Source organism: Podarcis vaucheri, assembly GCF_965113315.1.
Source record: "Podarcis vaucheri genome assembly, chromosome: 7".
Lineage (NCBI taxonomy): Eukaryota > Metazoa > Chordata > Lepidosauria > Squamata > Lacertidae > Podarcis > Podarcis vaucheri.
Genome location: NC_138765.1, coordinates 19333186 through 19349821, shown reverse-complemented (window position 1 = coordinate 19349821; position 16636 = coordinate 19333186). Strand labels below are relative to the sequence as shown.

Below are 16636 nucleotides of genomic sequence, written 5' to 3'. Positions count from 1 at the left end.
GCTCCCTCTAACTAAAAGCTCTGCAACACATTGGTTCTTTTCAGAAGCAATACGGACCATTGCTCTGCAACTCTATGCCATCTATGTATTACTTGAATGTCCAAGGGACTCTATGAAGTTACAGGGTCCTTAGTGGACAAAGCAATATACTGGCTATGAAATACCATTGCTGCCTTTCCTATAACTTGGTGCGAGCTCTGATTTGGTTCACAGAAGCATTAAAAAAAACACCACGCAATAAAAAACTTCCATGACCCAAATCAAAGAACAGCTAAAGACTCAAGGTATGGCACAGGTGCCTGCTTAAGTAGCCAAGCTAGATAGAGCTCGAGGGAATTGGACAGGGATAGGAAGACCATGGTATGCACTGAATATTGGACAATGGAGCCAAAGTTATTACTGAGACCTATTAAAATCACTATTATGTGGAACATTGTGGAACATTATGTGGAACATTGTTTCTCCTTGTCCCAATTGCATCAGATTGTTGGGAAGGAGACAGGATACCTTGAGTCATCTGATCTGTTTGGTGAGACTGTACTGAATTGAACCAAACTTGTCGTTTATGCCTCCTTCAAATCCCATCTTCAGTGCCATCCTTATCCATATGTCTAAGGCAGAATCTGGAGAGATCGGTTGGCTTTTAATTGCAGATAAAATGGAGAATACTCTATTCCAAAGGTTTTTAACATGGGGGCATGATCACCCCACAAGGATAAATGAACCAGGTTTTCCACAGCTGTTCAAATATGAAGGGGAAAGGGGGGGTTAACTTTTGCCAACCAGGCTGGCATCCAGTGCCAGTGGAAGATGACCTTGAGTGTGGTTTCCTGTAAGTGAGCGGAGATCATTTAAGGGGGGGAGGGGTCCAGGTACCCTCCCATTTGTGCTATTCAGTTATGTGGTCTAATTCTGATTCCCATACAATTTCAAGGCCTCTAGCATTCCCCGCTTCATGATCTACTAGATTGCTGTGTATTAGGGAAGTGGTACCCTTCACGTCATATGCTAGATTTCTGCATAAGGATTCAAACAAGTTAAGTGTATGTAGGTGTATGTATGCAAGTGTATGTATGCAAAAGAATGTGCTTGAGTGACTTGAAACCAGGTACAGTGGTACCTCGGGTTAAGTACTTAATTCGTTCCGGAGGTCTGTTCTTAATCTGAAGCACCACTTTAGCTAATGGGGCCTCCTGCTGCCGCCGCGCTGCTGGAGCACGATTTCTGTTCTTATCCTGAAGCAAAGTTCTTAACCTGTAGCACTATTTCTGGGTTAGCAGAGTCTGTAACCTGAAGTGTATGTAACCTGAAGCGTACGTAACCCGAGGTATCACTGTAGTATGAATACCTTTTAATTTACCTTGCAGTTCCTCTTTGGAGATTGCTTTGGGAAAGAGGCAACGGATTGTGTAAATGCCTACATCTTCCTGCCACATGTCCACCAGGTCCCATTGAGTTAATATTTCTGCCACGTTTGGGTTGCAGATTTTGTTCACAGGTTGGTGCCTAATTTGGTCCTTGGTTTCATCTCTGCAGTTACTGAAGTCTCCACCTATTGTAGTTTGTCTTCTTTTAAAATTGTTCTAATTCTGTGAGCATGTTCCAGAGAAAGCATTCTTGTGCTGAGTTGGGTGAATATAGACAGGTGATGGTGAATGGATGGCTGCCTGTGACACCGCAAACAAAGAGGTATCTCCCCTTTGGGACTTCAAAACTTCCCCCAACACTCAGAGGGCAGTGCTTCCTTATCAGGATAGCAACTCCCTACGTTTTCCCAGAACCAGGAATTTGTTGTTGCTTGCCTATCCAGCATCCTTTGAGATAGGCAGCTTTTTGGTTCTTGCATTGATGTGTCTCCTGCAGGAGAACAATGTCGGGATCAGGGGTTTTTTCAGCTGGAACTCACCATAAATCAGTTTTGGCATCTCTCAGGTGAGCACCATTGCCATTCTAAGAGAACTGTAAAGTCTGATTGGGAATGTACTATGCAAACTTAATGGGCAGGTCTGTATTTTAAGGTATATATGTATCAATTAGTTATCACTGTACTTTAATTGTGCATCTATGCATATTCTGCAGTATCCATAGAATATTTTTTATCTGCTTTTTGGTTGAAATGACCAGGATGGTTGCAGCAACAACAACACTTGGATGGAACTGAATTGACTATCAAATACCCATTCTCTTCACTCCACACATTCTACACCTATAAAACATACAGATATATTAATGCAGATGTTATGTGCCAAAACCGTTTATTTTGATCATGAATTTCACCAATTGTGAAAAAGAGAACCCAGGAGGCCAGAGAATCTACTCTCATCACGAGGCTCCAACCTACTCATGTCACTAGGCTCCAATATTCTTCTGTGGAATTCAAAAGGAGGAGACTTTTCCTTTCCTCTATCTACCCTTCATGGTCATTCTGCTTTGAGGAGTTCTCAGGATCGTAGCATTTGGCTTCATATGCTTTTAATATAATTATTTTATATTTTAAAAGTTTTCCTTGAAAGGCACACAAGTCTTCAGATGCACAGCCTTGGAATGTCAGTTTCCGTGTGAACGTCCAATCTGGGAAATTAAAAACATAAGGTTTGCATGAGATTGGATTATGATGGTTATTTAAACTCATTGTGCTTATAACCAACCCACTATATGATTAATATGGCTACCAGATATCCCTGGTGCATGCCTTAGAAACCTTACGCTGTGAGCAAAATTAAACCTAGCAGTTGGCCTAATTTCACCCTTTTACCAATTCGAAATCACTTGCCTTCAACTGACATTCTACTACATCAGATATGTGGCTTGCAGACATAGCCAAGGAGCTGAACCCCTTGTTAAAAGAAAGGTATGGTCCTTAAAAAGTTGGTTATATTGTTTATGTATGCTACCATCGCAGCCAGAATTTTGTATGCACAGTTCCAACAAAAGTGGAGTGGGCTTTAAAACTATTGGTTTTAAACTACACTTTTTCCCCTCCAAAAATTAAGGGGAAATGTGTGTGCGTCCTATGGAGCGAATGCAGGCACCTTGGCTTCAGCGATAGCAACGCAAAGCCTCCAAAGCGCAGAGGGAGCGCTCCCTCCACACTCCGGAGGCTTCACATTGTTTTCGGTGAAGCCTGGAAAGCGACCCCTCTCACTCTCCAGGCTTCAGGGATAGCCGCCTGAAGTCTTTGGAGCGCAGTTGCAAGTTCCCGCTGCTCTCCGCAGGCTTCGGGTTCCTTTTGCTGAAGCCAGGAAAGTCTTGCTCTGGAGGCTTCGGGATGCCTTCTGCCTTCTGCTGAAGCGCACCAACCCCTCTCGCTCTCCAGGCTTCAAAGATAGCCGCCTGAAGCCTCTGGAGCACAGCGGGAGCTCTCTCTGTGCTCCGGGGGCTTCAGGTTCCTTTCGCTGAAGGGTAGGTGCCCCTTCAGCTAAGCGGGAGGAGAAATGGAAGGGGCTCCGTTTCTCCTGCCGCTTCACTGAAGGGTCGCTGCACAGAGAGGGGAAGATTTTTTTTTTCTTGTTCTCCCCCTCTAAAACAAGGTGCATCCTATGGTCGGGTGCATCCTATAGAGTGGAAAATACGGTATATGAAATGGACAGCAAAAAATAAGATGACCAAACTGTTACGATATTGAAGCAATGCAGCCGCGAGCTGCTGGTAGCTTGAAAACAAAACATAATGGGAATGTTGGGACTGTTCTGTGGGAAACAGAGGGACAGTCAATTCACAGTGCAGAGGGCACCGGAATTAGCTCAGAGTGTAATATGAGCTGGACAGGAAGTGTTTGTACCCTCTCAACTGCAGGAGTTTGAAGAGAGCAGTCATGTTTTCTGTAATGCTGCAAAGACAGAAATAAAAGCATGTAAATACGTTTCTGTCTATCTCTTTCCCCTGCCCGGGGGGGGGGGCAGGAAAGAGGGGTGTGTTCTTCTCACGCTGAGAAGGATCGCCTATCGCAACCTCTGCCTGGATCTTGCCGGGAAAGCAGACAGGGAGGTCAACAGGAGACCAAGCCGGGTGCCTGGGAGAGTTGCCAGTTTCTCCTGATAAAGGCTTGATTTCCGACATCTGGTAGCAAGGAGCTGATGGTTTTGATCCATGAAAGCAACAAGAGAGGTTGATGGATTGTACTTCATCCTCTGCAAGGAGAAAAAGAAAGAATGTGGTAAAGTGCGGATGGAAGCTACAAGGACGGCTGAGCACCGGAGGAGGTGTTTTTGCTGAGCAACGGAACCCCTAAGGTATGGTGATTTTATGGCTGTGAGAGTGAACGTGAATTGAAGCATTCTTCTGTTCACTGAGTGTCTGCTTTTGGATGAAACCAGCACTGAAAGAGAACCACATATTTCGCATTCCTAAGTCTTGATAAGCCAGTTGCTAAGCAACGAAACGTCAGTAAAGTGGAAAGCCTCAGCTCTCACTCTCGAGCCTGTAAACTCCAAGAGTCTATTGTCTGTTCACTGCGTAGCACTTGGCAGCTAAACGCAGGCTGTTTTGAAAGTCCCTCCAAGAGCAGTGAGATAGCAGACAAAACAAATGCTGGAATTCATACCAGTGTTTTTCCAGCCTCTTACAGTCCCAGTCCCTCTACCGTTGGCTAGTAACTTTCCACGCCTGATGGAGATGTACAAGTAACTTTCTAGTAACTTTCTTAACGCCTGATGGAGATGTACAAGCGCATCTGACAGAGATGAAATTCTTACGCCAGCAGATGGCGGAACGCAATTTCCCTCTACAGGAAGAGATATTCTGCTTCATGATTATTAACAGCCTTAATCGGACTTATAAAATGGTTGCAAGTCAGCTTGGTTTTCTCCCTCCTGCAGATCTTTCGACGGAGAGAATTTGTGCCGTGATTCTCAATGAGAAAGATCGCCTTGCTGCAATAGATGTCAAAGACAGGGGGAGAGAAGCTCGGAGTTCTGACACCCCCACTGCTATTGCTAGTGAAGAACAGGCTGTTGCTTTGAACATTGTCCGTTGTTTCAATTGTGGACAGGCTGGGCATCTTCAGCAGAATTGTAAGAAGCCATGTCAACATAAAGGAGCTAAGGGGAGCTCTGCAAAGCCTGAGGCGTCAGGCAAAAGTTGTACCAAGTCCCAGGTGAAACCTGCAAAAGCATTGCTGTCAACAAAAGCCGCATTTTCAACGGAGAACGCTTTTGTTCTTGACACGGGATGCACGCAGCACATGACATCACACAGAGATCTGTTTTCAACGTTTAAGAAGCAAAGCTTCACTGTAAAACAGGCCAATGGACAGGAGCTGATAGCGACCGGGTTTGGAACTGTGTATCTTGAGAGTCTGAACTTGACTATTAACAATGTGTATTTGGTTCCTGATTTAAAGTTCAATCTGCTGAGTGTTTCGCAGATCACAAAGAAAGGACTGACTTTGTCCTATGATAGAGAAAGCTGCAAAATCTTCAAAGATGGAGAGCTGTATCTTTCTGCCAGAGAGAAAGATGGACTGTATTTGTTGACTTTTGATCAAAGTGATTGCATGAATTGTAATGCATCTGATTCTAACATGATTTCTCTCGCAGGTGTGTCAAAAAACGTCCAGAAGACAACGAAAGTAACCAAAGCTTTTCAGCGAGTGTATGCTGATGTGATTGGTCCTCTAGCACCATCTAGAGGCAATGCAAGATATTATCTTGTGTGTGTGGATTATTTCTCTCATTATGTGTGGGTATATATACTGCACAAACCACAAGAAGCCTTAGAAAGGTTTAAAGAGTTTTGGGACAAGGTTAAGAATGTTCATGATGCTAACATTGATTGTCTTTTCACAGATGAAAAGCCAGTTTTTCTTTCACAGGATTATCAGGATTTCCTGGATAAGAAAGGGATAAGGCACAAGACTGCTGTTTCTGCAGAAGCATGGAACAAAAGTATCTGTATGCAAGTGAACAAAGAATTGCAAAATGGGATGAAGGCGCAATTGCTGAGTTCACATTTGCCACATGAGTATTGGGTGGAGTCGATATTGTGTTATTGTTACACTTGGATGAGAAAGGTTTCAAAAGATTTGGGAAGTTCTCCTTCTGAGAAGCTGTTCCATAGAAAACCTTCTGCTGCCCATTTTAAGGTTTTTGGGTCTCATGTGAAATCTGATGCTCCAGGTGGAGTAAAGAATGCTAGAGGCATTTTTGTGGGTTATGAAAAGGGTCTCTATAGAGTAATTTTGTCTGAATTTGGTCAGGTGATTCTCACAAAATTTCTAGAGAGTGCTCCTGAACAGGAGAGAGTAATTGTTCACACATTTCCCACTGGGGACAATTCAGATGATGATGATTTTACTGATTACAGTGGTATTGAGAGTGACAGTGATAGCTCAAAGAGCTCAGTTGACACAGTCATTGAGAGGAAATCTCACACAATGGATAGACCTTCACAGGTGAAGGATGAACCACTGTTTACTATTGGAACTGGTTCTCCAAAGAGTCCTGAGACTGAACCAGTGAGCAGAGAGGATCAGCACCTCATACGTAGGTCTGAGAGAGTTACAAAGGGTGTACCACCCAAGAGGTATTCAAAAGAGTTTGCTAACTCAGCTGTTGCATGTGTTACTATTGTTGACAACTCAAGACAGGTTGAAGCTGTGTCTAAGTCAGAGACAAAGACACAACAGGGAGTTGCTAAGCATAACACTACATTCCCTAGCCAAGGTAATGCAGATGCACTCATTCCTTGGAAGTCAGACAACCAGAGAGGTATAGTAGGGTTTTTAAATCTCCAGGCGTCAATTAATCCCATATTATCCACCAGGTCAAAGAACGTTCGCGGTAGTTTGCCCTCTTTTGTCTCTTGCTTTTTTGTTGACCTATCTAAATTTGGTGACACCACTCCGTTAAAGTCACCCATTAATATCATTTTTTGGTTGATCCATTCTAATAACTTATTACCTAATTCTAAGAAGAAAGCCGATTTTTTATCGTTAGGGGCGTATATTCCGACAATAATTATTTTAATTCCTTGAAATACAATCTGTACTACTATCGTTCTCCCCTGCTCATCTTTGTACAGTAATTTTGGGTCAAGTTTTTCCTTTATATATAGTACCACACCTCTTTTTTTGACCTTATCTGATGTCACAAAATCCACCCCCAGTTTCTTATAGTTAAGAATTCTCTTATGTTTCGTTGTTACATGAGTCTCTTGTAGACAGATTATGTCCAGGTTCTTTTTTAATAATACATGTGTAATCTGATTCCTTTTATTTTTATTGTTCAATCCGTTCACATTCCAAGATAGTGTTTTTAAGGCCATCAAGTATTTAAAATTAGTAAATTATCCAATCTAGATTAAACTACTGTTCTTTGTCTTCTTTCTCTTCCCCTTCCCTTGCTTCTGTTAAGTTTGTCTCTCTCTCTCTTCCTCTTCACTTTCCTCGCCCCCTCCCCCTCCACTCCCCCCTCCCCCCGCCATCCTTCCAAGCTCCTTCTCGTATCTTCTTGCAAATTTTTCAAGTTCTGAAGAGCTAGACAGTTTGAATCTTTTGTCCTTGAAATAGAAAGAAATTCCTTCCAGAAACTCCCATCTATATAAGATCCCATTTTTCTTCAGTTGGTTGGTTAATTTTTTATACACATCCCTCCTTCGAAGAAATCTCGAAGGAATCTCTTTAAATACAATAATTGGAATTCCTTCAATATATAGCCTTTTGCTATAGTTCTGTTTCAATACTTCGTTCCTCACCTCCAACGAATTAAACATGGCTATTACATCTCCTGGTAATTTTTTCACCCTAGCTCTAGCTGATTTTGATTTTATCCGAAATATATTTGCTAGGGAAGAATTTATCTCTTCCTCCTTCCTACCTAACCAAATTGCCAACTCCTTCACCATTTTAAATCTTATGTTCTCATTTGGCTCCTCTAGAATTCCTCTAAATTTCAAGTTTGGCTGGTTCTGTCTCAACTGAGTCATAGCTATACTGTCCAACAATTCCTCCTGTACCTTACCTATCTCCTTGACTTCTATTTTAATTCTATCCAAGTCCTTCTTACTATCTTTCGTATCCTTTTGGACCCTTTTCACAGAGTCTTCAAGTACTTTGGTTCTTACCAATAAATCTTTTCCTGTCAATTCACCCACCACCCCCTGCAATCTCTTATCCAGTGTGTCTTGCACTTCCAATAGCTTTTTCTCTATATATTGCTCATTATTTTTAAATTCTTTTCTTATTTCAGCCATCAAACTGTCATAGTCCTTAATCTCTTTTCCCTCCCTTCCCTCCTCCTGTCTAGAAGGCCTCCTTTCTGCTGGTGTTCCCCCCGCCTTTTTCATTTTGTATGCCAACTTTAGTTAATAGATTATTAACGACTCTTCCCCCCGTTAGTCACTAAGGTAGGCCACTGACCTATTCCTCTCGTTGACTTCTTCCAGTATAGTTCTCTTTGGTCCCACACGGTGACTCCTTAATTAACCTTCTCAGTCTTAGTTCTCTTCTCTTCAAAAGAGTTCTTCAACCGGTTGTCTCCTTCTAAACAAAGCCAAATAGCTAATGTCGTGCAGTATAGCAATCGCACAATTAGGGGAATCCAAGTAAACAAAGGCACATTAAAGTACCAGCCAGTACTGAAACTACTACAAGGAATAGAGGGGGGAGGACTGCTAAGAAAACCAGAAAAGAAGGGGGGAAAGCTAAAAAGAGAGGAAAGGACAAAAGAAAAGGTCAAAGGAGAGGACAAAACTATTGTAAATTGGAGGGGCCGACACCTCAAAAGTTGTACTATAAACCAACAATAGAGAAGGTAAAGAGGGAATAGAAGATGGATGGGAGGGCAGGAAAGGGCTAACTGCCAAAGATACAAAGACAGATAGCAAAAGTCATACAGTCACATAATAACTTTCTGGAACTCTGGAAGAGCCGCGTGGTGAGTCACGGTCCGGAAGCGAACCTGGGAGAGCAAGACGGAGCCGAATGTATGGACACTCCGCAATGAGGGGAGGTTCCTTAGATAACGAAACAATCATTAACAAAATGTCTTATTGAACTTCTTTTCTTGCCGGAGAATCTTAGTCTCTCTCTGCTACAATATAAGTTCAGCCTTCTCTTGTTTAAATATTAGATGTATCTCTTTAAAGCAGATAAGAACCGGAAGGAAAATGGCACTGCGAAAACCCAGAGAGTTCTTACTTTACTTTACTTTGGTTTGATCTTTCTCAGAAGTCTCACCGGGAGGATGCTTCCTCTCCATGTCTCCCCTCCTTCTATTCTCAGTTTGTTTTTCAATCGTTTCACTGGGTTAAATATAATCCAAACTCTCCCCAATGTAATTCAAGCCGGTCGCTGGCACATCAATCTCCGACCAGATAGAACAGATTACTCCCTTTCACTTCTCTCTAGTCCATAAAAATATTTTCAATGTTACCTTGCCTCAGACTCCTTATATTTTGTACTTTGTATCTGAGGTCTCTCCTCTACACCCACTTAGCGGCAACTGTTCATACTTTCTCTCACACACAGTCTTCTGCTATACTCCATTTTGTTCTTACCGCCAGTAGTAGACTCCTTCTCCTTCACCCCCACACAGTTCTTTTTCCGCTGGGTTCTTTAGTTCGGTTTTTTTGTCTGTTATCAGCTTAATAGCTTTAGCTATTTCCCAGCTTTTTTTACTGTTGTCGGAGGTTCGCCGCTTTCACACGGAGCCTGAGGCTTCACAACGCGGTGTCTGTTGCTTCCCCTTTCATGCTGCTGCTCCATCCCTGTAGAACACCGACAATACAGGCGAGCATAAACAGCGTCGCAGGGTACTCTGTCCCCCAGAATAGTCCTCCTGAGGTTGTGGGGTTCACGGAGCCTTCGTGACCCCTCTAGAACACCGTGTTGATCGAGACCCCCCCCCCGGAGGGCAGCCTCACGCTTCTTCCCGTGGCCGCGGCGTCCCGGAAGTCCATATTAGTTCTTTTTTTAAAAAAAAGATATTTTGCTTTTCAGTAGTGGGAATGTGAAAATAACCTAGTTGCAGCTGGGATGATGCAAGCGTTCCTGTAGGACCATATTGGTATTGCACAAACGCCCTTCCACATCCCCAATGGGTCCTGGTCAGGTGACATGACTGCTTAGATTATGAATGTCTATTGTCCGTTTGGACTCCAAGACCCAACATTTGCCCCAGAGAGTAGAATGCCTGTGCTTGATCAGTGCCTGTGAGATGACCAATGAACCCCACATTAAAGATACTATTGGAGGCAAGGATTCCTTTTTTTAAAAAAAAAAAGTCTTGTCCAAACCACCACCAGCTCTTCAGAGTGTCCAAGATCTTCTTCAGGTCAAGCAGATGATCCCCAGTCCCTCACCATTCATTTGACAAGAGAGGGTTTTTAAAAAAATATTTAAAAATCTGATTTATTTATTGTGAATTTTGCAAGTAATATACCCCAAAATGTGGAGAGACATGGACAATTGTCCTAGACATGGAAAGGGATGTGTTCTGTGTTCAGCAGAAATGGTTAGTTGTTAAATATTGCTGAAGAGGCCGCACCCCTGGGGAAGTTCAAGCAGGGCAGTTCCAGAAGACGGCTTTTCAGAAGTGACTTTGTAGAAATCTCCCAGAGCCCCTTCCATCTCCAAAACATCAGTACTGTGGATTGTCCAAACAGGCTCCAGGACCGTTGAGCTTGTTTCAGAGAGCAGAATGCCTGTTATGGTGGGCACAGCCTAGCAAATATCTCATTACAAGACCCTCCTATCTGCTGGTGTGACGGACCAAGGGAACTTTATATGCTCTGCAGTTGTCATGGTGCTTCTTCTGCTGGGGTTATTTGGGTGGCTGCCTTTTTCTGGGCTGAGACCAAGTGCATGTACCACCATAGGTTGACTGTAGCTAGAAAAGAAACAGAAAAAGTAGAGGCCTTTAACCACCTGCCTACTTCCTTTAAAGCAGGTGTGGAAAAACCTTTGCCCTCCAGCTGTTGCTGAGCTACCACTCCCCATCATCCCTGTCTACAATTCCCCAGAGTGGGTTAACAACCAATCCTTCATCCCAGGGAATTCTGGGAATTGCAGCTCTGTGAGGGGAACAGGGGGTCTCCTCCCGGGAGCCTGAACAAACGACAATTCCCGGGGTTCTTTGGGAGAAGTCACAACTGCTTCTCCCAAGTGCTTTAAATGTACAGTGCAGATGTGGACCTAACACTATCTGTGTATGCCAAAGGCAGAAATCCCAAAGCCTGTCCCTTGCACTGATAATGCTTATTTATTTGGGATCCTTTGGCGTGGGTCTTTTTTTAAGCCACAACAAATGCTTTGAAAATATTCTGCCCTCCCTCCTCGTTTAAGGGCAATTTAACTTTGTGTGCACATTAGCATGTGGAGCTTGCAGAATTTTGCCCTGACATTCCTGTCCGCCTGGCATTGCTTGACTACACAGCTCTGGATTCTAGCTTAAATTAGACATCACTCTGCTTTAGATTGTTGGGCCAGACTACTGAGTTCACCATCTCACTCCACACCCTCTGGCCTGCCAGGGTATATTTACCTAAGGCGAAGAACAGAACAAAGACAAAGCAACCAAGGAAGAAATCCTGGCATGGCGACAGGAGCACAGCATCATCTACTGAAGTTCTGAGCTTTGTGTATATAATCACTAGAGCAGTCAGCATGCAGATTGCTGCAGGCAAAGAAGAGAGTATTAGGGTTGTGGTGTCCTTCATGATCCACTAACAGCTTATCCCTGCCTTCCCCAACCCAGGGCTCTGCAGATGTCATTGGACTACAACTCCCATCAGCCCCAGACAGCATGGCCAGTAGTCAGGGAGATAATGATAGGATCCATAGTCCAACACATCTGAGGGGCATCAGGTTGGGGGATGCTGGGAGCATTACAAGCCTTTAAATTCCCCTCCATGCATTATATAGGGGAAGTTTCAGGAGGGAGGAAATGGGAAATGGCACCTGACCTCTCCCCTTTCTGTTCCCAGAAACCTCCCCTCCTCCCCGATACAGTAAAAGATAGTATTATTGGGATAGTTCTTCGGTCACCATTCCTGAAAACAAAAATTGGCTCAGACTGGAAGGATCTGCTCTTTTGCAATGAGCACAGAAGCAGACTTCTGGTGGTTCCCTCATTGCAAGAAGCCAAGCTACAAGGAACCAGGCAGAGGGCCTTCTCGGTAGTGGCGCCCACCCTGTGGAATGCCCTCCCACCAGATGTCAAAGAGATGAGCAACTACCTAACATTTAGAAGACATCTGAAGGCAGCCCTGCTCAGGGAAGTTTTTAATCGGTGACTATTATTCATCTACTACCCTGTTGTTTACTGGGTCTCAACCGTCCTCTATCAACTGTAAGGTTTCCTTTCCTCTCCCCCCACGCCGTCACTGATTCTCCAGGGCATTTTTTGGTTTGTTTTTGTTTCATGCCAAGCCTAAATAAAATGTCTTTAAAGCTCAAACACTTACTCACTGTACGTGTGTGCACGCACACACCCCTCCCGCCCCCCGCAATATGGTGTAGTCATTAGAGTGCTCGACTGGGACCTGAGAGGCAAGGGTTCAAATCCTACCTCAGCCATGAAGGCCGCTGGGTGACCTTGGATCAGGTCACCGTCTCTCAGCCCAAACTACCTCACAGGGTTGCCGTGATAATTAAATGCAAAAGTTGAGAACTAGGAGCTCCCCTACCCTCCAACATTTCTCCAATGAAAATAGGGACAACCTATTCCATAATAACAATAATGTTATTATTTATACCCTACTCATCTGAATCGGTTGCCCCAGCCACTCTGGGTGGCTTCCAACATATATTAAAACCTAATAAAATATTAAATATTAAAAAATCTTCCCTATACTGGGCTGCCTTCAGATGTCTTCTAAAGGTTGTAGAGTCACTTATCTACTTGGCTTGACTCCATACCCTCCCAACATTTCTGCAATGAAAATAAGGAAGAACTAAGGAAATGTGGGACAGATGCGGGTGGCGCTGTGAGTTAAACCACAGAGCCTAGGACTTGCTGATTAGAAGGTTGGCGGTTCGAATCCCCGTGATGGGGTGAGCTTCCGTTGCTTACTCCCTGCTCCTGTTAACGTAGCAGTTCGAAAGCACATCAAAAGTGCAAGTAGATAAATAGGTACCGTTCCAGCGGGAAGGTAAATGGCATTTCCGTGCACTGCTCTGGTTCACCAGTAGCAGCTTAGTCATGCTGGCCACATGACCCGGAAGCTGTATCCCAGCTCCCTCCCGATAAAGTGAGATGAGTGCTGCAATCCCAGAGTCGTCCGCAACTAGACCTAATGGTCAGGGGTCCCTTTACCTTTTAAGGAAATGTGGAACATTCTGGGATCAGATCAGAAACCGAGACGGCTTCTGTAAATCTGGGACTGTCCCTGGAGAATAGGGACACTTGGAGGGTCTGAGCTCTTTGGAGGAAAGGTGGGATGCAAATGTAACAATAATGAATAAAATCTACAGCTGTAATATAAAGGCATCCTGTTACTCTACCACCCTTCGTAGGTGTATGGCATATACATAATACCTGCAATGAAGTTAGTCACAAACGACATCATGGCTTTGTCAGTATTCTTTTTCAAACAGTGAGAAAAAGAAGTCCACGATGTGATCAAGGCGGTTAAACCACAGCCAATGGCTATTATCAAAAGGGCCCGTACAACAAATAGATATACTAGAGGAAAGAGAAAATAACAAGTACATATAAAGTTGTCTTACTATAATGTGTCATTCTACTGAGAGAAAAGAGTTTCAGACTACGACCTGGGTTGCAGTCTCCACCCAGTCATGAAAACTCATTGAGTGACCTTGGGCCAGTGCTATCTCTCATTGTCCCCTTGACAGGTCCTTGTGAGGCTAAGAACGGACAATGTGGAAACAGGTATGTCAGGATGGGGGAATTTGTGGTCCCCCAGCTGCTGGTGGTATCCCAACTCCCCGTCACGATGGTGGAAGTTGTTGTTCAGCAACATCTGGAAAGCCAAAGGTTTGCCATACCTGGGTTAACTCCACAAAGCCCCATAGCCCTGACCTGGGCATTTACAGTTCCACAAGAACACCAGCCATTGGCCAGGCTAGTCAAGGAATTTGTTTGTTTTTCAATTGGTTCAGGCTTTTGTCTACAAAGGCGGTTCTTTTTGCTCAGACCTATGGGTAAAAAGGGGACGTGGGTGGCGCTGCGGGTTAAACCATGGAGCCTAGGGCTTGCTGATCAGAAGGTTGGAGGTTCGAATCCCCATGACGGGGTGAGCTCCCATTGTTCGGTCCCTGCTCCTGCCAACCTAGCAGTTCGAAAGCACGTCAAAGTGCAAGTAGATAAATAGATACCGCTCCGGCGGGAAGTAAACGGCGTTTCCGTGCACTGCTCTGGTTCACCAGAAGTGGCTTAGTCATGCTGGCCACATGACCCGGAAGCTGTATGCCAGCTCCCTCGGCCAATAAAGCGAGATGAGCGCTGCAACCCCAGAATCGGTTACAACTGGACCTAATGGTCAGGGGTCCCTTTACCTTTTTATGGGTAAAAAGCTTCCCCCTAAGAAAGTAGCTCAGTTTTCACTAACTGGAAGCTGATCTTATGATGAGCACCTGTGTTACCTCATCTAGGTGGGTACCTCAAGTCCACAATGCCAGTTTGATAATTCCTCAGTTGTGAGATAACACACTTCCTTTAAAGTTCTGAAAAGCCAAATTTTGGTGCCTCACACTTTCCTTGACGGACACCTGGGCTATAGCAAATATTATAAAAGGTCAGCAGCGATCCCTCCTCTAGAAGGAAGCCTGGCTCAGAAAGGGCTGGTGCCGGTGCCAGTGTGGTGGTTAGAGTGTAGGACTAGGATCTGGGAGACCAGGATTCAAATCCCGTCTTAGCCATGAAACCCACTGGATTGCCACACTGCATAATTTAGGCAGATTGTATAACTGCAACACCCCCGATTGTAACTCATTTGGCCAAGGACACTAAGCGAAGTGAACACAAGTCATGTCTCTTACCTGACCTTTCAGAAACGAGGCCACATTTTTCCTGAAAGCAGTAAGTCCAAACCCCCATAGTAAAATTGCCTGACTCTGCAGAATACCGGAGCCAGTAGGGAGATATGGTGATGATTAGAAGCACCAGGAAGTTGACACAGCCGGCACCATAGTGTAGTTTTTTGTAGAAACCAGGCCGGAGCTTGAAGAACTGCAGAGGGTGGGAGAAGAAAGCTCAACATCAGAATAGTAACTGGCATTGGTTCTTCAAAGCACTCGGCATATGTGATGGAGAGGGACATGTGCAGAGGAGGGTTACCAGGATGGTATATATATCTGAAGGGCTGTCACAAGAAGTGCTGTGAGATTCAAGGCCCCTTCCAGCCATTTTTTTTACTGAGGTGACCTGTAAACAGGAACCCACTGCCTTGGCAATCTTACCTCTTCTGTTGTGTCAGCTTCCATGTCAAATCCACTCCCTGTTCCATGGTTTTCTCTTCATGCTTCTTTCAAAAGGGATCTAGAAGGGTTCTCCCCCTGCTCTTCCAGAGATCTTAGATGATCGATTGTTTCCCCTTAGGGATTTCTCCCCCTTCTCACTACTGCACACACATAAAGTAAAGGCTGAAAAATATTTTCAATGTAGGCAGGTCATATGCACATCAAACTTACTAGTCTAACACATCCTCAAAACACACTCCCCACTCTGCGACCAGGGTTATAACTAGTGCTGTTTTTCTAGAAAAAGAGGTGCTGGAACTCACCATAAATGCCTCCCTTGTTATAAGGACAATGGTGCCCACCTGAGAGGTGATGGAATTGAGTTCTGGTGAGTTCCAGCTGAAAAAGCCCTGGTTATAAGCAACCTTACATGCCTCTAGTCAACAGAGGAAGGGGTTCAGGGTAACAAGTAGGGGGGGGAATTCACTTTGTGGTTTCCCACCATACTCTGGCCCTTCCTCTCTCCTGCATGAAGCAGCCATGAGAAACTAGCTGCCATCCTGCAGGTTTAGAATCCCAAGCCATCATTGTAAGTAAGAATAAGCCATGAGTAAAGAACCTTTCTTCCCCCTTTACCAATGGGATCTCTGTGTGTTTTATTTTATATTTTTAAAGCAGTGTGTGTATGAGACATAAAATGCAACATAAAGGGTGATGGCTACATCCAGCTTCCAAGCTCTTAACTCTGCTCTAAAATAGAAATCAATTTTATTTTTTAAACCCAAGAATTTCAATCTCGCATCTTCAGCCCACAGCCCACAACCCAATTTGTTTTGTTTACGCCAGAAATGCCCATTCCACTCCCTGGCAAGGCAGGTTTCTTGATCGCAAAGAGGCTGGTGAATATGTTCAGGCAAATGCACTTACAAGGCCTCTCTGATAACCCATTTTGTTGCTTTCCAGGTGGGGCAGAGATGTTGGATAAGCTGTTATACTTAATATTTCTAGGGTTCTTGTTATCCTGGAAATGTCCTGTGGCTCAGGGCTGCAGTAAGTGGAGGAGCGGAAGCACCAAGACCCCCCCCACACACACACACTTGCTTTTGGCTTCACCACAATTGTGCCTGAAAAAAGAAAGCTTCAGCTATCTCCCATTCCAGCCATGCTCTCTACCCTCCTCTTTGTTTGCTCTCCTCTCTTGTCATGACCCTAACAACAAAATGGCCGCCCAGCCTCCAAGAGTCTTGGCTTCCAACTGCCATGGAATCTTCCCTCCGT

The 16636-nt window shown here is 44.3% G+C and overlaps 1 protein-coding gene across 3 annotated transcripts; it reads right to left on the bottom strand.

Moving 5' to 3' along the window:
• Positions 1-2238: 2238 nt before the first annotated feature.
• LOC309538243 (uncharacterized protein) lies at positions 2239-16592 on the bottom strand. 3 transcript variants are annotated; one of them, XR_014222142.1, is made up of 7 exons: positions 16286-16592; positions 15359-15541; positions 14939-15128; positions 13476-13622; positions 11481-11612; positions 10380-10826; positions 2239-2571 (listed from the first exon to the last, which is right to left on the bottom strand). XR_014222142.1 is itself a non-coding variant. In XM_082233588.1 (6 exons), exons 2-6 carry the CDS (start codon positions 15380-15382, stop codon positions 10738-10740), a joined length of 582 nt encoding a protein of 193 aa, XP_082089714.1. In that variant the 5' UTR covers positions 15383-15541; positions 16286-16592; the 3' UTR covers positions 10321-10737. The 3 variants fall into 3 exon arrangements, 2 of the variants coding, with proteins under 2 accessions (XP_082089714.1, XP_082089715.1); XM_082233588.1 differs by lacking the exon at positions 2239-2571 and having other exon boundaries at positions 10321-10826; XM_082233589.1 differs by lacking the exon at positions 2239-2571 and having other exon boundaries at positions 10321-10826; positions 15359-15519.
• Positions 16593-16636: the final 44 nt, after the last annotated feature.

Excerpts from the sequence above, each read along its gene's own strand:
- LOC309538243 (XM_082233588.1), bottom strand. The coding sequence starts at position 15,382 with ATGGAAGCTGACACAACAGAAGAG. Across the intron at positions 13,623-14,938 it reads CCTCGTTTCTGAAAGGTCAG|TATATCTATTTGTTGTACGG; the intron begins GTAAGAGACATG and ends TCTTTCCTCTAG. Across the intron at positions 11,613-13,475 it reads TGTGACTAACTTCATTGCAG|CAATCTGCATGCTGACTGCT; the intron begins GTATTATGTATA and ends CTTTGCCTGCAG.